Source organism: Brachycentrus maculatus, unplaced genomic scaffold (genome assembly GCF_059751285.1).
Source record: "Brachycentrus maculatus isolate JH-2025_06_01 unplaced genomic scaffold, ASM5975128v1 h1tg000263l, whole genome shotgun sequence".
NCBI classification, from domain to species: Eukaryota; Metazoa; Arthropoda; class Insecta; order Trichoptera; family Brachycentridae; genus Brachycentrus; species Brachycentrus maculatus.
This window is the reverse complement of record NW_028281014.1, coordinates 624,725-651,402: the sequence shown is the minus strand read 5'-3', so window position 1 is coordinate 651,402 and position 26,678 is coordinate 624,725. Positions and strand designations below refer to the sequence as shown.

Below are 26,678 nucleotides of genomic sequence, written 5' to 3'. Positions count from 1 at the left end.
TGTGATTTAGTTTTTTTTAAATCTCCGTTTTTTTTTTTTTTAAAATAGTATGTACATAATATTGAATGAGTGAAGGGAGAATAGTTAATTCGTAAGGCGAACAAGACGCTCTTTCAAAATTAGAAAAAATTAAGAAGAAAAACACATTTGCTGACTATTTAAGTGACTCAAATATTTACTCAAAAATATATTAACGTACACTTCTTAGTTTAGAAATTCCGGAAACAAGTAGATTTAAAAATTGCGTTGATAAAGAAATATTGAGTGACACGTTTACACATATACTGGTATGTATCTATAGTTGTCTTCGTCTGAAGGGATTAAATATTCTCTGAAATTTAAATTTCCCGAAAGATAATTCATAATGGCAGGACATTAAGACATCTTTTATTTGTTTTGTAGTGAGTAAAGTAATTTTGCCTTAATGTCGGTCGATAAGAACTAACTGCCGGGATTTTCACATTGTGAAGAATATCCGATTCCCCGAACGAATACAGGTCTAAACTGACAATCGACGGTAAAGACACAGTATTAAATTATTAAAATGAGATATAAAAATTCACTTCTTTTTATGATATGGAACAAATTCCTGCTTTCAACGCATGCTATATTTTTAATGTTGAAATTCGTTTCGCACAGCAAAAAAACATGATTTCAATGGTTCAACATTTTGCCTAGCCTGCAGTTATAAATATAACGTTTAAAAAAAACAATACGTTTTAAAAGGTGGAAAACCTGGCCGCGCAACCAAAAATTGAAATCGGATTTGTTTGCAGTTGGTTTCTTTTTCTGACCCTTATTTACACCAAGCAGTTTGTTTGATTTGTAGTGCTCTGTTATTTTTTCTGTCAAAGACATTTTGTAATATAATATTGTGTTTATAAAAAGTACGAAAACAATCCAATGTCCTGGTCAGATTTGAAAGGTCACCATTGTGTGGCGTCAACAGCACATAACACTACTTCACTAATCACAATATCACAAGATTCTCAATCGAAAATTAAGTATCAAGAATAAAAAATCCAATGTTTTCTTTTCTAATTTAATAAATAATAATAAATGAATACGCCAACCGTTATTTTTTATGTCTGAGAATATCATCGGACATTTATTTAAAGCGTTATTTAAATAAATAACAATTCCTACGTGATCTTTTTTCTTGAAAAGCTTATTTTTATACTTCAAATTCATATTATTTTTTGACATCTCATCAAAGATGAAGAAGAATATGGAAGTCTGGGCATTTACGGGGCTTACGACCGTCATAGGCTGGTTTGAGTGATCACTTTACACACGTGTAACATTCACCAATTCTACCCATTATTGACAACCACACTACTCAAATTCTTGGAAGTTCTATATAAATATGAACCAATTTAGAAACCTTGTTCATGAATCACTAAAACTTCACTAGAGACATCTATTGGTGAGATGTAAAGAAGCTTTTTATTAAGCAGAAACTCTTATATTATGGTCTTCAAATTCAAATAAAGTTTTATATTATCTACAAAAACAAAAACAAAAAAGTATTCTAAACTGCTTAGTTTATTTTTTAATTAATGCCGTTCAGCTAAAATGGCTATGTTTTTATTTTATTTTAAGTGTTACTTGGTAAATACCACTATTTCAACAAAAATAGTGTTATTTTTTTAGTAAAATGTAAATTTAAAAAATAAATATATTTAACCAAAAAGTGACTGCCGAATCAATAATGAAAAAATTACTACGTTTTACTAAAGTGTCTTCTTAATATCGACAAATAGTTTACACTCCAATTTCGTGGGCGAAAAAGATTGAAATTGCTTTCTGAAATATAGCAACAATGAAGGGTTTAATATACTCAAATATATAAATCAGTGCCTCGGTTATTACAATAATAAATAAACAAAATAATTACTATAAAATTAAATAAAATAAGGAAACTAAATAAAAATAAAACAATTACGTGTAGGTACTGTGGCTACTGATTTGCGAATAATTTCGTTTTCAATGGATTTATACATAAGAGGCTCCGTTTGAGAATCGATGGGTACTACAGTATAATATGCTCTCCGTCTCGCAAGTAGACCGCCGAATTCCCTTTCGATCACGCAGCATACCTAATGGACGTGACTCATGCCTACAGATTTATTGAATCGTTATTTCGTACGTGCTTTCATGTTGCTAAAGCTCAATAAGCTTTTAGCACAACGTGATGGGTTGTCAGGTTCTTCATTTTTCGACTCACTGTCAACACCCAGCAGCATTTTAATATAGGTTAAACTATAATATCCTTATTATCAATCACAATTCCTAAACAAAATCTTTAGAAGCAATCAAACAAGAACGTGCAGTAAATTTAAACTCGACTGTGATAAGAATTTCTTCTTCTTCTTTTTCTAGATATTAAGGATCTGTTTGTGCCTCCGCTTGTAGCTCTTGGTATGTTGACACCCAGCTGTCTTTCCACCTTTTTGGAGGTCTGCCTGGGGGTCTGCGTCCTTCGGGGATTCCTTGAAGGGCGATACGTGGAAGTCTGTCATCTGACATTCTGTTTACATGATCATTCCAGTATCGCCTTCGTTGTCATCCCCACCTCACAATATCCTACGTCTTACACAAGCTCCGGATGTCGGTATTTCTTACTCGGTCTCGCAATGTGTTTCCGGTTATGGATCGGAGAGTCTTCATCTCGGAGGTTCGAAGTCGAGATTTTGTTCTAGAAGTATCTCGTCTTGCCTTAATCCCATGAGTGACTATTGGTCGCACACATGTTTTGTATATTTTCATTTTACTTTCAATTGTTTCAATTGTTAAGAATTTAATTGTCATTAATGCATAATTCATAACGATATATTTTGAATTTCGCACCCATATTTTTTCACCCTATAATTTCCTAGTCTGCTTCCTTAGTGTACTGGTTATCGTGTTTGACTACCGTGCTGGAGGCCTCAGGTTCGATTGTGATTTTTCAGCGTAATACCGGTTCCTGAAACGCAGAGTTGATCATCACCTTTCCTTCACGGAAACAGGGTTAAACAACCCTCAGGATAACAATACTTCCATTCAAAGCAGCGTCCGATGCACCCTTGGGAACGGATAAGGGTAATATAAATAATTTCTTAGGCATACGATTTTTTTTTTGCAAACTTAGTGTGTGTTATATGTAAACATATACGTATACACATATGTTAACATATCGCTCACTCCTTTCAAGAACGTCACAAATCAAAAATCGTAAATTTTCAGTTGAGCATGTTTTCCGAATGCCCAGAAAATGTACTATATCCTAGCAAAGAAGCATATTTTTAACTTAATATTTACCTGCTACAGGGCAGAAAGTGTTGTTTTTGCATTTTGAAGAAATGGTATTCTTTAATTTTTTTTTAAATAAATTTAATATTTTTCAAATGGAGAAAAAACCTTCAGGTTTAACCTAAACAGATCTGTTGCACAGTAAAAAGTTCAATAAGTGGCTTGATATTTATTTTTAATACATTGTATTAAATTTTCAAACTTAAAAACCTTCTCCTGAAAAATCATGTTTTTTTTTTATTTATGACGTTCTCGAAAGGAGTGAGCGATACGTAAACAAATGACGAAATCGTCATAGTAAAAAAACATTGTGCACCAAATCATTAAAAAAACAATGTTGAGTTGGGCTTATATTTGTATGTAGTTCAGGTGTGCAAACGTAACAAGGTAACGATCTTTGGCAGCTGAATATTGAGTTCCTTCCCTTAAGGCACTAAATATTTAACTTAACTGTTCTTTACAACATTTTGAGTGTGTCCAAATACTTGTTCACAAAATCTGGATTATCTCCAATTACAGGAGTTATTTTCATATTATTTTTTGACATCTCATCAAAGATGAAGAAGAATATGGAAGTCTGGGCATTTACGGGGCTGACGACCGTCATAGGCTGGTTAAAGTGATCACTTTACACACGTGTAACATTCACCAATTCTACCCATTATTTACAACCACACTACTCAAATTCTTGGAAGTTCCATATATATGAACCAATTTAGAAACCTTGTTCTTGAATCACTAGAACTTCACTAGAGACATCTATTGGTGAGATGTAAAGAAGCTTTAATTTCTAGTGATTCAAGAACAAGGTTTCGAAATTGGTTCATATATATGGAACTTCCAAGAATTTGAGTAGTGCGGTTGTAAATAATGGGTAGAATTGGTGAATGTTACACGTGTGTAAAGTGGTCACTTAAACCAGCCTATGACGGTCGTCAGCCCCGTAAATGCCCAGACTTCCATATTCTTCTTCATCTTTGATGAGATGTCAAAAAATAATATGAAATAACTGTTCTTATTGTTGGATTGGTTTTAATTGGTAAAAACCAATCCCAACATGACGAAGTGTATATTATTTAATCTTAGCATACATTACATAATCAGCCTATTAAAAATAAGTTTACGAATAAACGTGATTTATGTACAGGAAAATGTATAAAAATTATATAACAATAATAACAAATTAAAATGATGAAAACCATAATTCGCTTAATTAAAAATTATAAAATGCTTATTTATCTCGAAAAATGTGATAATACTGTCCAAATATATTGATGTAGTAAATAAAATTGTATTATCTTGGTGACATCATGTACATAATTTGACGGGAAATTAAACAATGCTATCGTTAGAAAAGCTATAATCATGTCTATTTTGGTGTTTTATTATCACATATTGTGAAATCATTATCGTTTTATTTAAATATTTGCGCAACAATGCTCCTGAACATTTTTTTTCATGTTTTTTTTTAAAGAATAAAATTCTCTTTTAAATTATCTCATTTACTATGAGAAAAAAGATTTACGAGCATATATTTGGTGTTTTATTATTAATATATATCTTTCAACTTTAAATCAAGTCATATCAAATAGAAAAAAATAATTCCTGATAAAAATAATTCTAAAACATTACTAACATTTGTTTGACCTTCGGTTTCGGTACAAAACAACACATGATTTATTTCTTCGAGTGTGAAAAATTTACTTTTCAATTTACCTACAATAAAAATCTAGCTGTCAAACAGTTAGCCCAGTAAATTAAATATAAAAACCTCATTAGTTTGAGAGACAAGGTCTTACATACGTTCGAAATAAATTAATAATACCTTTAAAACTATAGCCATAAATTGTTTTTTTTTTTTGGTATTTGTTCACGTTTAAAATTATGAGAAAGTTGAGTGAATTATGTATGGAAATTTATTATTACTTACATAACCTACTAACATAGTGTACTTTTAACACTAAAGGAAGAAAATGTTATTGTCATAATAACGATAGGTGAGAGGAACACAATCTGAAATCCAAAACGTCTAACATTCAGGAAAGACCAGTTAGCAATTTTATTAAAAAAAAAATTCTGTTTTTAAGAAGTAAATAATAATATTTAATATATTTACTTCTCTCGTCAATATTTATCGTATTGGTTTTATGGTTGTTTACCTTGTGCCTACGGATTTTATGCTATACTTCACAGATCAAAAGTTATTTATATTTACATATACTAAAAACTGATTAAAAATTAATTGAAATATGCAAAAAACAACGTGACTTCATCGTTTCTTCCCTTAAAGACGTCGAGTTGTGTTTACCTACATTCAAATACCTTATAATTATTATTATTGCCAACTTAAAAATGCAACATAAATTTTAATAATATGTAAAGAAATAAAAGAAAAAAGTATAACTTTTCATTTTGCAAAAATTCACTCGTGACTTTTGAACATCGATTCAACTTAAATAGACGACATTAATTTAAATTAACGTTGATCGATATGCACACAAAATGTAACGATACATTGCTTTGTGCATTGTAGATCTGTGTTTTATATTGGATAGTTCATAAAAGTAATTGGGCATTGTGTACGTTTTAAATGAGAGAATTGAAAACGAGATTCCACAATGTTTTATGATCCATTTGTTCTACGGCTCTACTACGGGGGCAGTGGGGTCACATTTAGAAATCCGAGTAAAAGCTGCATACCGACCATCAATCATATATTTCTCACATATTTGCTCAGCCTTTTAATACACTTCCGCTTCTTTAACAACAAAGATGAGATAAAAATTATAGCGCTCGTATTTGATTCGGAGAATTTTCGCCTCACGCTGTGCCAACTCACCTCGAAATTCGATCACAGCGCACAGCTCCGAATTACTCCACTTAGATGAAATGAACAATCTATGAAATCGATCTATGAGTGCTTCAGGATGAGGAACATACTTAATGAATTTGTTTTTACTTGTAAAACTTTCATATTTTAACGGTATAATAAACGAATGCACGATCTTTCACCGGTAAGGAAAGCTATTGTTAAACTTAGGCCTGGTTTGTTCGCCTAATCAAGGTGCTTGAATGAACCAAAGAGGGAACACATCCGAGATGAAACACAGAACAAAACATCGTAAATTTATGAAACGAAAACCGTAAACAAACGATTTGGGTGTTTACACGTATTGAAAATTGCATTGTAAACTACCAGCTGGTATGCGAATATATAATGATATTTGCAGTTATTCCTATTTTACGATACTTGCGCATTAAATAAATTATAATATCAACAAAGCTATCAAGGGGGATCAATCATCCAAATACACTTATGAAGCCTGTTTTTTTCAAATTGTCGTTTTGTTTTTTTATCCTTACAAGTCGGGTTTACTTGACCTTTATGCACTTTATTATTATAAATTTAACATTCAATATTATTAATATTTAAAGCATTTACTTCGTGATTACCCATTTTTACTTATTTTTTTTTTTTACAAAAATGTTAATAATATTAGTATACAACCACTCACCGAACAACTCGGTGAGTGGTTATATACTAATATTATTAACATTTTTGTAAAAAAAAATACATTTAACTTTTGGAGTGCATTTTTACAGCCTGAAAAGTTGTTTATTTTTAGATTTTTTTTAATTATAAATAAAAATTATCAATGTTTTCTTTTCATTATTTTATTATTATTATTTATTAATTAAAACAATACTTTTCTTAATGAACGCCTTGCTAAACAGAACCTGTGAAGAGACATTCATTTACATCATATTTTTTAGAAGAACGGTTTAAAAAATTCTCACAGGTACACGTTATTTTTTGTTTAGCATTAGTTTGTGATACATCAGATATCAACCATTAAAAAATTAAACAAATTCATGTTGATACATATTTATTTATCACTTAATGATTTGTTGTAGGTAACTAATTTGTTAAAAATTAATATTTAAATATCCCGAGTAGCTATGCCTGTACAAAACAAATCATGTTCTCTGCAGTACTCATTCTCAACTTCTCATTGTTGGCAACCAACATCCTTATACGAAAATCAATATGAACATGAGCTACATAAAAACTACGCGCCAATAATGGCGTTCTGGCGTGAATATATAAAATAAGTATTTCAGTACTATTACTACAAGATTTCGTCGCAATGCTAACACCATATTTTGCAACGAAAGAAGCGTGCTAAGTTATAAAATGATGATATTCATTGCATTTTTGTATTACATGTACATATATATGAGAATGTGCATACGGACATAATAGGAAAATATTCATTATATTCCTTTCAGTAAGCTAGTGCAAAATGTTTATGAATTTGAAGAGTCGCGTAGACGCAGGTCACCGTGGTTCTGTACACAATATACTGCATCATAACATCATACTCATAGTTGCGTAATAAGGAAACAATCAAACAACTTCAGAACTGCAGAAGATTCAGAATGGATAATCAAAATGTAGAAAAAAAGTAATCAAATGAGGTAATTTCAAATTTATAGCGTAGTTCGTATGGATATGAGATAGTGTAGTATCACAATTCTTTATATACCAATTACGCAATGGAAAATGCTATTTATATCCGCCTCCGTAGACTAATGGTCAGCACGCTCGGCTACCGTTTTGAATCCCGGGTTCGATTCCCAGGGGAGATCAAATAAATACATGTGATTTTTCACTCTAATATTTATTCAGTATTACCCTGGACTGGCACCTGAAGCGGAGGGCAAATCACCTTTCCTCCATGTGCTAACGATCAAGATAACACTGCGTTTATATAATGCAAAGCCTTATGCACCATTGGAGTGCGGGTAAGGGTAAAATGCTATTTATTTCTGTATAGGTGCATTATCTTTGATATTTAAGTAAATAATTAAAAGATATATAATTAAAATGTAACTTTGTTTTAAAATCACAAAGTTACATTTTAATTTTATGTAAAATGGAAAATCACAAAGTTAGTGCTTTAAATATACATTATAATTAAAAGAGAGTCTCTTTTTACGCAGTATATGTATTTTATAATTCACAAATATGATAACTTTTAATTGATCCAACCCAATGTTCTGCTCACAGAATTAAAGATATACGTTTTTTTTTTTAATAATAAATGACTTGATTTAAAAAAAAACCTGTTAGTTTCAGTTCGACACGGGATCATCGTCCCACAGAGATATGTCTTGTGTGGATTATTTTTTTATCATAATTCATACTATTTCAAAACACGGTTTCGACAAGTGGCCATTTAAACCGGGAAGGCGACAGGGTACAATCAGTAAATCACGAATTTGCCTCGATCAAATATTTGTCCGGCATTTAGTAATAAGTGGAAGCTAAGCAGCTTAACGCGTTGAGCGAGATCAGTTTGTTCAGCAGTATAGGGCCCTAATACTTAAAACTAGCAAACTCCGAACACAATAAGAGAACCAGTTATAGTACATCGAACCTCCATTGTTGATGTTATACCGTACGTAAATAGGAATTTCAGACGTGGAATTTGGAATAAAACACAAATCGGTAGGTACAAATAACGCGCTGTCATTGCGCTAGTTCTGTGCAAAATAATTTCTTCTCCAATAGCCCATCAGAATCCTTAAGACCGGATTTTGTTCATATTTAAATATATTCACGGAATTGCAGCACTTACAAGGTCAGGATTCGAAATAAGAAGCGGGTATGGATGAGGAGATGCATAAATGTGGAAGAGGCGAAGAATGCAAAAACAAAGACGTTCTATTCTTTCTGCCTACCCCTGCGGAAAGCGGCGTGATGGTTAGTGAGTAAGTAATTTAGTAACAGCAATTAATCACTTATATTATATTAAAATTAATAGAGATAATCCAGATTTGTGAACAAGTATTTAGACACTCTTAAAATGTTGTAAATAAAATAACTGGTCAAATTTTAAGCTACTTGAAAAAAAATTTAAATTACGTTTTGAGGCGGGGCTTAAGTATGTGAATTTAATCAAAGATTCGGACCTTATATACAAATAGAAAGAGTATTTGCTTAATAAAAGATTTCTCTATTCAAATATAGGTGGCGGTAGTGAACTCACATGTACGAGTTTGATTAATATAACTAGGTGTTCCAAAAATTTAGTACTGTGGTCGTCAATCATGACTAGAATTGATGAATGTTGCATGTGTGTAAAGTGATCACTTAACCAAGCTTATAACGGTCATAAGCACTGTAAATATCCAGACTTCCATATTCTTCTTCATCTTTGTTTAGATGTCAAAAATGTATTAAATTAATCACGTTCATTTCTCAAATTATTAAATATGTTAAAGCTGTGGAGGTAAGTAAAGAAAGAACTACAAAGTCAGATTAAAGTAGCAAAAAAAAGGTGTTGATGAGAGCACAAGATAAGAGGTGAGTAGAAACACACTAGGCTAATTAAAAAAAAACAGGAGAGTCAAAAAGCACGAGGGATGTACGTATATAGCATATAACGCATTCTCAAACACAATACACATTTGAGGGAATGGTAGAAAAATGTATTCGTAATGAATAAATTTAGCCAAGTAATGTTCAAGGTTAAATCAGAAAAAAATAATTGCCGGGAAAAGAGATTCCACGAAGAAAAATGCATAAATTTTGTGCAAATTTTGACACAGAGAAAAACAAATTATAAATTCCATGATAATATAAAACTACAAGATATATTAATTTGCTTGATATTTGAAATATACATAATATTTATCTTGATACGACATATAACATTAAATCATTCTAATGAAAAACAAATTTATTATCAATAAAATACATATTGACGTACGTAGATATGTCGTGATTCATTAAAATGATTATTTTCCACCTAACATTATTTTATCAAATAAATCAAAGAGCAAATACCACGTGGCATATACAAATCATTGTTTACAATCACTACTTTAAATAACAATGTCAACCTTTTCTTAACACTACATTTTCCATGGTCACCCGGCGTAAACGTCAACAAAATAATGTGTAATTAAATTACCTGTGAAGCGGAAGTCACATCCGCCCTATTAAAATGATAATTACGACAGAAATGCAACAGGAGAAGACCGGGATCATTTCAATCAGTGATAAAGAATTACAAATGAAAGCAACCTTCATAATTAACTGCATTACTAAAGAGAAATCATCTAAACTTAAAATTATTGACCATACTACAAGTTGATCAACACGATACGCGAGAATGACGAGGACATAGATGTAATGTTTTATTAGTCACACATGTAATAATAGCAACATATTATGATTATTATTTTTTTTTTTTGAGTATTGAAAACATTAACTTTGTGGATCATATTGATATAAAGGGTCCGCCAAATAACTTTTTTTTTTTGAAAATGCTATAAAAAACATCGAGTGTAGCTTCGGCTGTGTGGCACGTAGCGCCGTCCTGTTGAAACCAAATGTTGCCAATATCCTCCTCTTCAATTTTTGTGAACAAAAATCCGTTCAACATGGCCCGATAACGATCGCCATTGACTGTAACGGCCACTCCTTGCTCATTTTCAAAGAAAAATGGCCCAATTATGCCTCTGGACCAAAATCCGCACCAAACAGTGACTCGTTTTGGGTGTACCGGCTTTTCAATGTATGCGTGCGGGTTTTCTGTGCCCCAAATACGACAATTTTGCTTGTTTACATACCCGCCAAGATCAAAATGAGCTTCATCCGAAAAGATGATTTTTTTGGCAAAATCGGCATCTTCTGTAAGTCGATCGCAGGCCCACTCAGCGAAGCGAAAACGCATTGGATGGTCAGTTGGCTTCAACTCCTGAACCAATTGGACTTTGTATGGCGTCATACCAAGGTCTTTATGCAAAATTCGTCTCAATGATGTCTCCGAAATGTTCAATTGTTGAGAACGACGGTGAATTGATGTTGATGGCGCTTCACGCACACTTTCTGCCACAACATCGATATTCTCGGGTGTACGCACTGTTTTTGGCTTTTCACGCTTTGGTTTATCGATGAGGATGCCAGTTTCTTTCACTTTTTTCACAAGATAACGAACATACGGAGCTGACGGTGCTTCTCTTCTTCCAAAAACCGTACGCAATTTTCGCACACATTCTGCAACATTACCATGATTTTCAAAGTAATGTCGCAATATTTCCCAGCGCTGTTCAAGCGTATACACAACCATATTCGCTCAGCGGAAGGATAAAACTAATTATCTGTCAAATCAGACATGAGCTAAGTGTTACCATTCACGAAATAAGCACTAGTTGAAAAAAAAAACTTTAGATGGCGGACCCTATATTATTTCGAGAAATAAAAATACTTTGTGTTCTGATCCACTCACATTTTTATTAACCAACTAGTTTCGGCAACAACCTGTTGCCCTCTTCAGGGTTACATTTATTACTAAATATATATATAAAAAGAAACAGTGTACAAGTTGTTGGGTTTCGAAAGGGTAGGGGTGGGGGTAATGGTGTTTTAAGGAGGGGTAAGAGCAAGGAAGGGGATAACTCTGTTTAGGTTGGGTTTGATTTTATGGGAAAAATATTAAAATGGGACTTTGACTAATGTTTATTTGGTTATTAATTATATTTAATTTTTGTTTAACCGCTTTTTTTTATTTCTAACACCTCTAAATTATTTATTTTTTATATAAACAAATAAATTACATATTATTTGTTTATATAAAAAATAAGTGTTACATATGTATATACATCATTTATGATATAACCGTTTATAAGTATTACAGGGGGTAGATTGGCTTACAAGATATCCCTTTTTGTAGTGAGCATCCAATGTCGAATTTAGATACAGTTTAATGAAGTTCTAGGCACGGAACCCAATATCAAAAATAAAGGACTTTAACCCTTTCAATACGATTTTATTTTTATTTCAATACTTCAAGTAAAATTTATAGCACAAAATATTTATTGCTTATTTAGTTTGACGGGAAAAACAAATATTTAAATAAATGATCATATTATTTATTTACATACTGTCCCAATAGTATTGATGAGTGTGTCGTATGTGTCCCAACAGTATTTTATGATAAGTATAATAGTGGAGCATATAAAATATATGTTGCACTAAAAAGAAAGAAAAAAAACAACATTGTAATTCAACATTTATTTTTTATTCAGCCTATGACCGCACAGTACTAAAATCCCAGATCCCAATGCATTTGAAAGCATTTAAATTATTTTAGTAATAATTAGAAATTCACTGGGACAATATATCCCTAGAGTATTGAAAGGGTTAAGGCCATAGTTAGCTTACATATATATCTGATTAGGTTAGTACCATTTACTTCTGCAGTTATGGAAAGACGACGTGCGATGTAAAAATACGTAATGATTATTGATTTGTATCAAATCACAAGTTCATGAATCATTTGACAAGATTACAATCGGTTATTGGCGGCATTTTCATTTGATATTATTAATAACATTATGATCGTATCAAGTGACGGCAAAGTCCTTGTTAAAATATGTAAAAAGACGCACATCTCCCAATCTGAGATTCAGTGTGATTCACACATAAAACGAAAGATATCAAAATTTGTAGGAACCAAAGGTTAATACTAAAAAGTATAGAATAGAATAAATAATACTCGTATCGGAAATGAAATCGACAGATTATTTACAGTACAAAGATTTAAATTCTAAAAATTTTGATATTTTGTAATTTAACACTCTCCTTATCATTCATAGTTCACTTTGTGTAATACCACTCTAAAAAACACTAATTCATGACTTCCGGTTTTGGAATAATCATTCCATCATCAGGTCATTAATATGAAATTGTTACGGTCTGACATTTATTCAAAAATAAAATTTTGAAAGTAAGAAAGAAGTCAAATGAATCTAACAAAAAGTGGACTTGAAGTTAAAATGTAGTTGGTTATTTTTTATGGGTATTTTTAATTGCTTTACTTACAAAGTGAAAGATGAATGATAAGGAGAGTGTTATATTACCATACCACAAAGTTAACAAAGCTTTTTATTTACAAAATTTATTACGTAATTTGTCATTTCACGTATATGTGTATCTGCATTAAACTATATGAATTATTTACCATATACGCGAGCTTAACATTCAACGATCGAGGGAACGCGATCTGTATACTTCTAATTCAAAGCGTATTCCTATTATTAAAGTGGAAAGGAGGAGATGAATTTTGTGACGGGGTGAAGTAAGGTGTAATCTGGACTAATAGTAGTTACATATATGCGGTAGATTAAGGACGATATTCCGATCATTAGAAACCATAACCGCCCGCGTTTTCAGTAATCCGACAAACCTTGAGAGCGTGCTAAAGCGGAAGCAATGACGCGTGACAAATAGAAGGCGTTAGCGCGGGAAATCGATGCCACATGACATAATCCGGTGAGCTATTACAGCCAACTTCCAACGTACACAAATGGTTAGCAAAACACTAATTAAAACATTTGTGACAATAATTAAGAGACGATTTCACAAGCTCTTGGTCGTAAGCGCAAGAATCGAGACATCTCATATTTAACAGTCTTCAGTGGGTATAACGGGTGGCAACGTAACGTGTGCTCCAAAGGTTGAATTGAGAAATGATTAACAGTAAAAATATATTAACTATCAACATCTAACAACTTGGACATTTTCGAAGAAAAATAGTACATTAAAAAATATAAGTTTTCATAAATAAAAATCTAGATAAACTACTAATTAATTTATGCATTCTCCTAAGCATTCATCGTTCACTTTGTGTAATACCACATTAAATTTACAAAAATTAAAAAAAAATTAATGAAGGCAAATAAATCTCAAGTGGACTTGTAGTTAAATTTAATTGGTTATTTATTATGGATGAGTCTTTATTGATTGTTTTACTTATTTCAATTTTTTCTACATAGATTATCTAAAGAAAGGCCAGTTTTATTTACATGTAAATTTTCTATACCCGTCGATTCATTTATTTAAATTAAAGTCTTCAGATATAAGGTGATTAGCAAATTCAGAAGACACCTTAAATGTTTTTTTGAATTCTGATATTAAAATAACGCCATGTTTTTTGTTAATATATAAAATATCATTAATGCATAGTAATTTTCATAAAATGTGATCTTTTTTGTTGTAAAACTGGCTAGTGCATTTTTTAGAAATACTGTTGTGTGGATAACGCAGATGCATATCGGGATGTTATGCATAGCTAAATAATGTTAAACAATGACGGATGATGGAAACAACATCTAATTACATACAACATACCAGCTGACTGGATCCAAACCATGTTGGATGATGAATGGGACAACATGTGGATCTCGATGGGTCATCCATCGAAAAAAGGGTCATCTTTACAAAGACATCATTTTGTAACATGAGATACTGTCTCGTTTATCAAATCCTTCTTTGAAAATAAGAACATAATATAGCGTCCAAACGTCCAATATTATATTTATAGATTTGGCGTTTAATTTGTAGAACTCTATTTCAATTTATATACGTATATTAAATGTTAAAAACAAACACGACTTTGTTGAGTCTACTTAATTGTATTTTATTGTTAAACAAAATATAGACATTCGTTTGAAAATGCTATAACGCGGCGAAACAATTATCAGAAAATATATTTTCATGTGTTTTTTAACAATAAAATACAATTCAGTAGAATCAAAAAAGCAGTGTTTGATTTTAACATTTAATATATAAAGTTCAATATTCTTACGATGTTGTGGACATTAGGAATGAAAGTTTTGCCGATAGTTCTTCATCTTCATAAATGTGTTAAATTTTGTATTTTAAATAATATTTTGTGTTTGATTATTATTTCGATTTTTTTTAATGCACTGTGTAATATTTTTTACATACCAACGTTATAAAAAACATAATAAAACTTGATAAAACACCAATGAAATTATGTTGTTTAATTACTCTTACCCGTAACTAATCAAGTTTAACCTAAAATATTGTATTCAATGCACCCAGTGAATTGTGTCCGATTTTCGAGTCATCTTGCCCCTATTTGCCCCGGTTCAACATAGCCAGTCTCTATTAAAATGTAACAATTTTAAACAATGATGGGAATAAATTTAGTTTTCGGAATTCCATTTCGTGTCATTGACGTCCTTCGGCGAAACGAGACCGTAGAAACCTCAAAACGAATATAATTTATCAACACCAAATAATATTTTACGTACAAACGAATGATGAATCTGTTATACCTCGAGGGCAACGGATTGATTACACTGCGTAATGTGATATAGGCACTGGCCCGGCAGAGGCCAGATATCCCATAAGTACCGTTAACCCAGAACCTAGGATGAGTATGCAGATAGTATGCACTTTTTCAACGAACGATGAATCTTCAATAGGCCATACAGTTAATTCCTGCCAGGTACTATACGAATTGTAAGGTAACGAGTTTTCTAACTGTAGATTCGTTAAAAAAATCGTTAGGACAGATTGCAGCAGTCATACGTCGACCAATAAAATGATTGAGAAAAATCTCGAAATAAATTTACGCGAATTGTTTTTAAATACGTCTCATTGTAGGTACTATTGTTATAATATTATCATTAATACGAGACACTTTGATTTGTATCACTTTCTTTTCAAACTAATTATTATAATATCTTGTATTTTAATGCAAATATTTGAGCGCACAAAAAATGCGTTTATTAAGGCGAATGGCAACGTAATATTTTCAAACATATTTCTGTAACCATACACTCTACTTACGATTGATTTACATATTTATAACAAAAAAAATTAGAAAGAAATACGCAAAATTAGAAACCATGTATTTAACTTTGTAAATGTAACTAAATAACCACTACGTCGCTTATCCGAAGGGTTAGGCAGAGCATGGGTCGGCAACCTGCAGCCCGCGGGCCGCATGCGGCCCGCGAGACATCTTGGTGCGGCCCGCGAGATTTTCGCCGCAACGCACATGACGGACGATATTATACACAATCGAGTGAAAGGAAGCGAGAAAGGGAGCGAAGGGAATCTCATTGATATTATTAAATACAACAAATGTCGTTAAAATATACACTTAGCGTTTTATTTTTAAAACTAAAATATTTGTACATAAATATTGTATGTATACCTACTGCAAGTGCGGCCCGCACTGATCCCCATGAAAAATATTTGGCCCTTTTACAACAAAAGGTTGCCGACCCATGAGGCAGAGGATAGAAAGCCATACCACTCTATCTTTCCAAAAAAAAAACGCGTTTTCTTATTTATTATCTATTATTTTGACCTGTCCACTGTATTTCAAGTGCTTAATTATACTATGAATTATTCGATCTTATTCGGCTACTATTTCCAACTACATTCGTAACATATACATATTTATTTTCCCATCATTTGTTTACTAATTCGTTCCATATGTCCAAACATCTCAACACACCTATCTTAATTTCATTGATACTGCTCATATCAGCCTTAAAATTTGTATTATTTTTTGACATCTCATCAAAGATGAAGAAGAATATGGAAGTCTGGGCATTTACGGGGCTTACGACCGTCATAGGCTGGTTTAAGTGATCACTTTACACACGTGTAACATTCACCAATTCTACCCATTATTAACAACCTCAGTACTCAAATTCTTGGAAGTTCTATATATATGAACCAATTTAGAAACCTTGTTCATGAATCACTAGAACTTCAAAATGCCGTAAATGCCCAGACTTCCATATTCTTCTTCATCTTTGATGAGATGTCAAAAAATAATATGAAAGTAACTCCTGTAATTGGAGATAATCCAGATTTTGTGAACAAGTATTTGGACACACTTGTCCAAATACTTGTTCACAAAATCTGGATTCAATCCAAAATGTCTTAAAATTTGTCATTATTCCACTATTTTCACAACACATGTTAGAAGTAATTATTTTAAATTTCTATATTAATAATTTTTACAGTTTGATGAACTCCGCCTCCGTAGTGTAATGGTCAGCATGCTCGCCTACCGTTCTGGAGGTCCCGGGTTCGATTCCCAGGGGGGTTTAATAAATATAAGTGATTTTTTCACTCTAATATTTATTCAATATTACACTGGACTGGTACCTGAAGTGGAGGGCTGATCACCTTTCCTTCATGTGTAATCGATCGAGATAACACTGCGTTTATATGAAGCAGTGCCCTATGCACCATTGGGGTGCGGTAAGGGATTTATATTATATTATATATGATGAACTTTAAGAAAAATGTTTTTTGAATAGTAGTAGGTAAATTTAATTTATGGTCATTGGGGGTTTTTTTTATTAAATATATGAAAATAATCAAAGAGTACATGATAAAATTAAAATATCTATTAAAACATCTTAAATATACTACGTTATAATCTTCTCTTATAAAGTATAAAATACGTAAAACAAAATATTCAAAACTAAAACACATTGTTTTTTACTCAGTTAAAACCCGATGTACACGTGGGCAATGCTTTGTTCAACTGAGTATTTGGTGCAAATATACAGGTCAAAGAGAAGGTCCAAAACATCTGGCACCTGACAACTCGTAATATAACCCCCACTGGGTCCTGTTGAGAACCGAATCAGCACTTTAGTATGAAGATAGCACCTTTTAATATGTGTTGAGGCAGATCCGGTGGGCAGAACGGTACAATGTATAAACATACGATATTTCAATTAAAATCGAGGTATTCTTTTTTTTTGGCAGTCCCCCAGTGAAAGGATGTTTCTGCCAATGTCAAGTATTACTTTTATTTACAAACAAAAGAATAATATAAAATAATAATAACAATTTTTACAAAAATTCATAGTTTAAACGCGTTTAGCTTTATCATTTTAGAAATTATGACCGCTATTCTAGAATTAGGAGGTATTCTTACGTTTAACTTTAACGTAACATAGAATAGCATATATATTGAACACATTTATTAGAAAGGGATGTAAGGCTAAACTAGGGATAGTTGAAAAGATTAAGAGTTCCTTAAGGTGGTATGGACATGCGGAGCGAATGAATAACGAAGAAAGTATATTTGGGAAATGCGAACAGAATAAGGACGGCTGAAAAAGACTTGACACGATCAGATCAATCAGAACCTAAAACCTGGTGGTGTCAAAAGTCTGTGTAATCAGAGGGCATGTATGACTATATACAGTGGCGTGCGTTCCATATAGGCAGAAGAGCAGTGCCTGCCCTACTCTACTAAGTAGTCCTTACATGACCTTACTGATTACACATATTTGAAAATCTATGCACGACACTGACCATACGTATGGATGTGAAGGAAGCTAGGAGTGTATGTCAGCAGACAAGAGTGTGGCGTTCCATCCTCTCTGCCTGCCTCATTGGGGGAACGACGTGATGGTAACGGTGGTACATAAATTTAACTAACGATTTTTAAATTAAATTAATGTTATTACATTTACGGCCTAAGGAAAAAAAAGTGTCAAAGGCCACGTTGAAAGAGCCGTAAGGTGGTCGATTTTAATCTGTGGAACTGCATCACTCGGCGGAGTCTGGGAATTGTACCGCAGCTGTCATCATCGCCAGCGGGAAGTTGTTGTATGCTATAATGCATTAGGAGTGCGAGAGCAGACATCTGGCCAGTATTGGACAAACGAAGACCTACATTCCTCGGCCTCGATCTTCGGTAACAATTCACTTCTCACGAATCGTGACATGTTCACTTTCTGAAATATTTGCCTCGAATCGAAAATGCGAGATCATGACGGAAACAAAGTAATCCGTGTCATTTTACCACAGCATCTCTCCGGTTAAAGCAAGTGGCATCTTTTATGTACATACATATATTACATATGAGATGCGAAAATGTTATGGGATTCAACTCTTTTGATGATAATCGTATTAATTTGTCATTGACAGGCGCCGTGGCGTAGTTGGGTAGACGCTCGGCTGCGAAACTGGCGTCGCGGGTTCGATTCCCGCCAATTGCAAAATGAATTCAAGAAATTATTTTCAATTGTTCTGGGTGTTTGTGATGTATTTTTCACATTTACATTCCCTATCCTTACTATCCTACCTGCAGACAAGCATCTAAAATAGACGCTTTGCGGGTTATTCCTTTAAAAAAAAAGCATTGTCAACTTTATGGAATGGTAATATAACACTATCCTCATTCATCGTTTACTTTTTGTAATACAAAAGTAGTTTTAAGTGGTATTACACAAAGTGAACGATGAATAAAAAGAAGATTTTTTTATAAAAATTATACAACTTTTCATCACTTTTTTTATTAATACATTTTTCTCCTACCGGTTTCGACAAGAACCTTGTCATCATCAAGGTTAAACATGTACTAATTCTAAAACATTGAAATATTCATAGTAAGGTGAGTGGGCGGGTTTAAGGATATTAAATTAAACCTAAAAATTAAGTTTGAATCCGCCCACTCATCTAACTATGAATATTTCAATGTTGAATGTAGAATTAGTACATGTCGAACCCCGATGATGACAAAGTTCTTGTCGAAACCGGTTCGAGAAAAAATGTACCAATAAAAAAGTGGTTAAAAACAAAGTTGTTTTATTACAATATATAAAGTTTATAAAATGTGCCACAAAGTATCTGGAAAAACATTCAAGAAAAGACAAGGAGAGTATTCAATTTGTTATTCTTACCGTCTTCGTCAGTCATCGCTCTTATTAAGTTTTCCAGCTCGGGTGACACGAGCCTCTCTTCATCTTCAGGCTGAGCGTAGTCCAGAGCGCGATATACTATCATCGCTAGGTTGACCACCAACTGTAACAAAATAAACACAATTAAAAAAAAATATCGAGAAAATTAAGAAAAGTGTGTTGAGATAGTTTAGACATGTGGAACGAATGAGTGAGGAAAAAAACGGTTAGTCTAATTTATGAGGCGAACGTAGTTGGAAATAGCAGCAGAAGAAGACCGAAGAAAACTTGGCACGATCAGGTACGTCAAATACTTGAAAGCCCGACCGCTTGACATGTTCGAATGGTGAATTTGAGGAAAGGCTGAGATAAAATAAATAACGGTGCGTTGATATGGTTTGGACATTTGGAACAAATGAGTGAGGAAAGAACGGTAAAATAAATATAAGTGCCGAATGTAGTCGGATAGAGGAGCAGAGGAAGACCGAAGAAAACTTGGCATGATCAGGTATGTCAAACACTAGAAAGCGGTCCGGTCAGGAGTCGAAATAATCGGTGGGTTTACGAAGATGTAAAATGTTTGCAAATATTGAGTAGTGTGGCGTTCTAATTCTCTCTGCCTAACCCTTCGGGAAAGCGGCGCGATGGTTAGTTGGTTAGTTAGTTTATTAAATAGTGATAACAAACAACTAAAAACAATAACATAAAAAACAGTAACACATTTAGTCGGAATAGGAAAACGTGGGGTATTACATGAAAATATATGAAATTTAACCACAAAACGAGATTGATTTAAAGTTAATGAGTATTCAGAGCACACGTTGCAATTACCAAGAAATAGGAAGTCGGTAGAAAGCCAACGATAGAAAACGATATGCATGTAGATCAAACATACATGGGACCAACTTCCGGAGAGGGAAACTATCATCCGTCGGACCACGCACGCTAGTTAGGCGATGTCAACTTATGTACAATATCAGCGAATGATGCATTACCGGTCCATGCAACATGCCGGTGCATATTCATACAATACTCGTATGACAGTCAAACAAATACATCGGACTATTGTTTCAATTCCTCCTAGTGACGTTTCGACGCTGACTGGCGATGAAAACAATTACATATATTGTGTCCACCATTGAGAAGAATACTATCTGGCAAGATTTAAAGACACAATAAGGAACAACAGGATAAGAGAAATATGCGAGATCGAAGATGTCGTCGGTAAGGAGACAAAAGTATGCGCAAGTGACGTGAGTGGAACCATCCAGACTCCCTTCATTGCACTGTAAGGCCAACCCACACCCAAACAAGGTAGACGACCGAATTAATAAACCGAATTAGACAACGACTTCATTGAAATAAATCGTTACACAATTCGGTTTTTGAATTCGATCATTTAAAGCTCATCATGCCAATCAGTGCACAAATTTGATTGGGAATTTCTAGTACCAAATATATTTGACAAATTGCCATAAAAATTCAAGATGAAATAAATATAAACCGGGAAAAAGTAACGAATACCAACTCAATCGGATAAACGAAAATGTAACGGTTACCCATTAGTCAAATTTCTAATCTCTAAATTTACACTTGTTCCAGTGGAATAAAATAAAAAATTATATTTCGCTGAAACAATAATTTTTTTCTAAAATTAATTTATAATTTGTAAATATGTACCACTATTTCTTAAAATCCATTCTGACACGTGTTTCGTTTAGTAATATGCATGGAACGTGTAAGTATACATCAGGTATTTTTTTATATTATTTTTTGACATCTCATCAAAGATGAAGAAGAATATGGAAGTCTGGGCATTTACGGGGCTTACGACCGTCATAGGCTGGTTTAAGTGATCACTTTACACACGTGTAACATTCACCAATTCTACCCATTATTGACAACCACACTACTCAAATTCTTGGAAGTTCTATATATATGAACCAATTTAGAAACCTTGTTCATGAATTACTAGAACTTCACTAGAGACATCTGTTGGTGAGATGTAAAGAAGCTTTTTTATTAAGCAGAAACTCTTATATTAGGTATTTTTTTGTCAAAAATATACAAAACATGTTAATTAAAATAACCGAAATAATTATTTGTTAATATCGGTCCGCTAATAAAAACAAAGGAGTCAATCAATATTAAGATAAATCGAAAAAATAACCTTATCTTATCATATACGGCCTTTCTGATAAGCAATACTCTCTTGACGATTGCTATGAACATCGATCGACTATGTAGTCATATTATACATTCATATGGGAAAATATAATCTTGCACCTTATTAAGATAAAAAAAATAATGAGTAGATAACAAATTTATTTAGGTGAAATAACAAATGATTTCTGACACAAGTAAAGACATTTTGGAAAAAATATTATAACATAATAAGAAGCTAAACTGGCAGTGCACAACGGAGTCCTGGTTCCAACTCTAATGTATGGAAGTGAAACATGGAGTTGGCAAAAGAAGGATGAAAGTAGACTGAATGCAGTCGAAATGCGATCTCTCAGAAGAATGTGTAATAAAACGATGTATGATAGATGTGCGAATAGTGAAATAAGGAAGGAATGCAAAGCTGAGATAAGCATTATCGATAAAATTAAGAAAGGTGTGTTGAGATGGTTTGGACATGTAGAACGAATGAGTGAGGAAAGAACGGTACAACAAATTTATGAGGCGAATGTAATTGGGAAAAGAACCAGAGGATGACCGAGAAAAACATGGCATGATCAGGTATGCCAAATACTTAAAAGTGTTCAGGTTAAGAGTCGTAACAATCGGCGGGTATGTATGAGGAGACGCATGAACGTGGAAGAGGCGAAGAATGTTTGCAAGGACAGAGTGGTGTGGCGCTCTATTCTCTCTGCCTACCCCTGCGGGGAAGCGGCGTGATGGTTAGTTAGTTAGTTAGTTATATTATAACATACAATATATGAACACGTATCGGATTTTCAATTGTTGTTACAGTTGGTATTAGTGAAATTATTTTATATTTTAAATTTATTTAACGATAATCACACAAAGCAAAATAAATTCAATGATCAACGTGCATACGAGTATTCACAGTGAGAGAATTTTTTTCGAATAAAATTTTATCGAACTCCATATTTAATACTTCATTAATCTCCTTCTTCTTCTTCAAACCCTTATCCACACCCCAAGGGTGCATAGGGCAGCGCATCATATAAATGCAGTGTTATCTTGGTCGTTAATACGTGAAGGAAAGGTGATTAGCCCTTCAGGTACCAGTCCGGGATAATACTGAATAAATATTACAGTGAAAAAATCATTTATATTTATTTGACCCCCCCTGGGAATCGAACCCGGGACCTCCAGAATGGTATCCGAGCGTGCTGCCCTTTACACTACGGAGGCGGAAAAAATTCATTTAATTAATACCCTTGTATAAATTTCATCTAAGTCAATATGAATCGCAGTATTTTTCGAGTATTCGTCCTATAAATTTTAGTTCTCTGTGTGAATAATGATCGAAGAATTCAGTCTCTATAGTCGCTCGGGCAGCTCAAATGTACTTACTTAATCTGATGTTTCCGATTCAACGAGATCAATTTAAGTGCACACATTTATTCCTAAGGACAAGATAATATGAACCATATTGTCCCAGGCATGGCGTTGCGAAATTTCGCGAGCTGCCTGAAGCAATAACGCTGACTAACAATAATTGCGACAAACCACGATCAAATCAGATTCATGATGGTATATAAGTGCACAGCCGAATGATACAATGACTTTAACAAAACAAAATCAACCGACAACATTTTATAATGGTCATAGGTACACAAAGGTTTAGAATGCTTACCTTTGTATTGTAACGTAAACAAACCGAGAATACGCGAAAGTGTTAACGAATTCGACGAAAAAATACTTATCTGCTGAAATCGTCAGACACGACTACGTTTAATTAGAAACAAATCACTGGACCGGTATCGTAATGTTCGGTATCTAAAGCTCGCAGAGAGGAGGTCATAAATCGCGGGTCGCGTGTGGTTCGTGACCTCGGCGGTCCATTGTACTTTCTCGGTGACGATTCTTCCTTCGCAGAGTTAAACCGTTCGCGGCCCGGAACTGGCTCTGAGGAAAATGTAAACATTGCTTGCACATGGTAATTAAACGACACTGCGAATCGGACTGACGCGGCAAATGTTGTGCTCTTGTTGCGAGTTATGCCAAAGGAGGACAAGAAACGAAATGTTCAATGTGAAAAGTATTATATATCTACAAATCTGAGATAAATCACGCATTCGTCTCAAAACCATCAATTTCTCAGTGTTCTGGACGACTTCTTCAGCTCAGTCGATTGCTTTACTGAAAGCTTTTTCGGCTATGAAGGTAGAATTTTTGAAACTAGTATCAGTTGAGCCGCAAAATCGTTCGGATTACAGCGCGTTTCGGATTACGGAGCGATCGGATTCGCGAGCTGACAGTATATAGGATGATGAAAAAAACTTGTAAAAAACCTCAAATATAAAGTGAATTTCATGACGATGCAAGAATATCGGAATAAGAAGTCTGACATAATGTATCATAAAACATCTTTAAGGCCCGACATAGGATAAGACCCACCTAAATTTTCTTAATTTTTTTTACTTATACACCGTTTTTGTATTGAAAAAATAAGTTATTCTTCGAAATAAACAAAAGTTATTAAAAGGTTACGATTTAAGTTATTTATATGGAAAAATCAATGTAGTTGTTATTTCATTCTATGAAAGGTAACGAGTAAAAGAAATTGTTTTTATATTTTTAAATGTATGTTCTTCAAAAAAGTATAATTCCAATATATAGTACATTCTAAAAAAATGAACGCGGTAAGACGTCTACCCCCTAATATGGCCGATCGCATTCTAAATTCATACGTTCGAGATCTCAGCCCTAATATAAAAATATCGTCGGATTGAATTCAATTATCACCGATTGCACCAGGTACATATCGCTCACTCCTTTCAATAACATCATAAATAAAAAATCGTCAATTTTCAGTTGTGCATGTTTTCGGAATGCCAGAAAAATGTACTACATATATCCCAGTAAAAGCGGTATATTTTTTACTTAATATTTACCCGCTACAGGGCAGAAAGTGTTGTTTTTGCATTTTGAAGAAAATGTGTTGTTTAATTATTTTTTTAAATATACTGAATACATTTCAAATGGAGAAAGAACCTTCAGGTTTTACCTAAAAAGATCTGTTGCACAGTAAAATGTTCAATAAGTGGCTTGATATTTATTTTTAATAAATTGTATTCTATTTTAAAACTGTAAAAACGTTCTCCGGAAAAATCAAGTTTTTTTATTTATGACGTTCTTGAAAGGAGTGAGCGATTTGTTACATCCAGACGCACTGTAATAAATTGTTTCCTCGTCGGACGCACCCGAGTAACTCAGCTTCCTGGAGACAGACGTCCGGCCGTCTCGCATCTCCTGTCACCCGAGATGATGGCTGCCAAAGTCGACAGGAGATATGTCGGCCAGTGCAAGGTCAGCACTGACCGAATTCTGCAGCTCGTGGGACCAGTTTACAGCTGTATGTAGTACTGTACGCGTCTCATCACGAACAGTCGACGTGCTCGTGATGTCGGCGTAATGCTCGGACAGCAATCACAGATCGCGGGTATATCAGGTGGCGGAAATTCCATACGGCAATAAAATAAAACATCTGTAGGTGCAGTGCAAACATGTGTAGGTATTTTGAGAGCAAAATACGAGAAATCCATTTACTTTAAAGAAGAATAATATTTTCAATTTAGGTTTTACTTGGTAAATACCACTATTTCTAATCACTTTTGTTCTTTCTTCACTCATTACGATACACATGGCCAAACCATCTTAACACACCTTTCCTAATTTTATCGTTAGTGCGAATGTAGACGGAAATGGCAGCACAGGAAAGAGAACAAAAATTTGATACGATCGAGTATTTCAAATACTTAAAAATGATCAATGGAGAATCCGCGAGTATGTATAAGGAGATGCACAAATCAGGAAGAGGCGAATATTGTTTTTAGACATATTGGTGTGTCGGTCTATTCTCTCTGCCTACCCCTGCAGGAAGCAGTGTACTGGTATTTTATTTAGTTTACTATTATCATTGTACTCTCATTCTCCATTGTGACATACGAGTACATCATGTTTAAGTATACAACGTATATTTTTATTTTATAAGATATATTATTTTGACATCTCAACAAAAATGAAGAAGAATATAGAAATCTGGGCATTTACGAGGCTTACGACCGACATTGGCTGGTTTAAGTGATCACATTACACACGTGTAACATTCACCAATTCCACCCATGATTGACAACCACACATCTCAAATTTTTGGAAGTTCTATAATTTGATCTAATTTCTAAAAACATTGTACTTGATTCACTAGAATTTTCACTAGAGACATCTTTTGGTGAGATGAAGTAGCTTTTTAATTGAGCAGAAACTCTTTTATTAATTTTTATCGTAATAAGTGGCTAAATCTTGTATATTTGCACACACCCTACTCTCCTACGAAACCTCTGATTTCCATACAGCTTTCCCTCTTAAAAATGTTAATTAAATGAAAAGGAAACTACGGGTCGGAGCTAGGAGGGTCGTGCGGCGTGTCCTTACGTCAGCCCGTGGCGATGAAACTGTTATGGATTTCCATACGGAAAGCCGAATTCGTGCAATGCTCGCGTATTAATGGACGTTTGATCTTTGGTAGGCACTGCTCCGGCGACCCCACCGCCCGCTAAGTGAACCGTCACAACCTTTCCTCGGGGGTCGCCGCGCGCCGCCGTTCCAATTACAATATTACTAACGTGGGACCTGGAAGC

The 26,678-nt window shown here is 33.6% G+C and overlaps 1 protein-coding gene across 3 annotated transcripts in view; it reads right to left on the bottom strand.

The window, feature by feature from the left end:
- Window positions 1–26,678, bottom strand: part of spir (spire type actin nucleation factor) — a 196,809-nt gene that overhangs the window by 80,115 nt on the left and 90,016 nt on the right. For all 3 annotated transcript variants that reach the window (XM_088266201.1, XM_088266202.1, XM_088266203.1), the window contains exon 3: window positions 19,846–19,966. In XM_088266201.1, coding sequence (XP_088122327.1) covers window positions 19,846–19,966 — 121 coding nt within the window. The remainder of the gene's footprint in view (window positions 1–19,845; window positions 19,967–26,678) is intronic.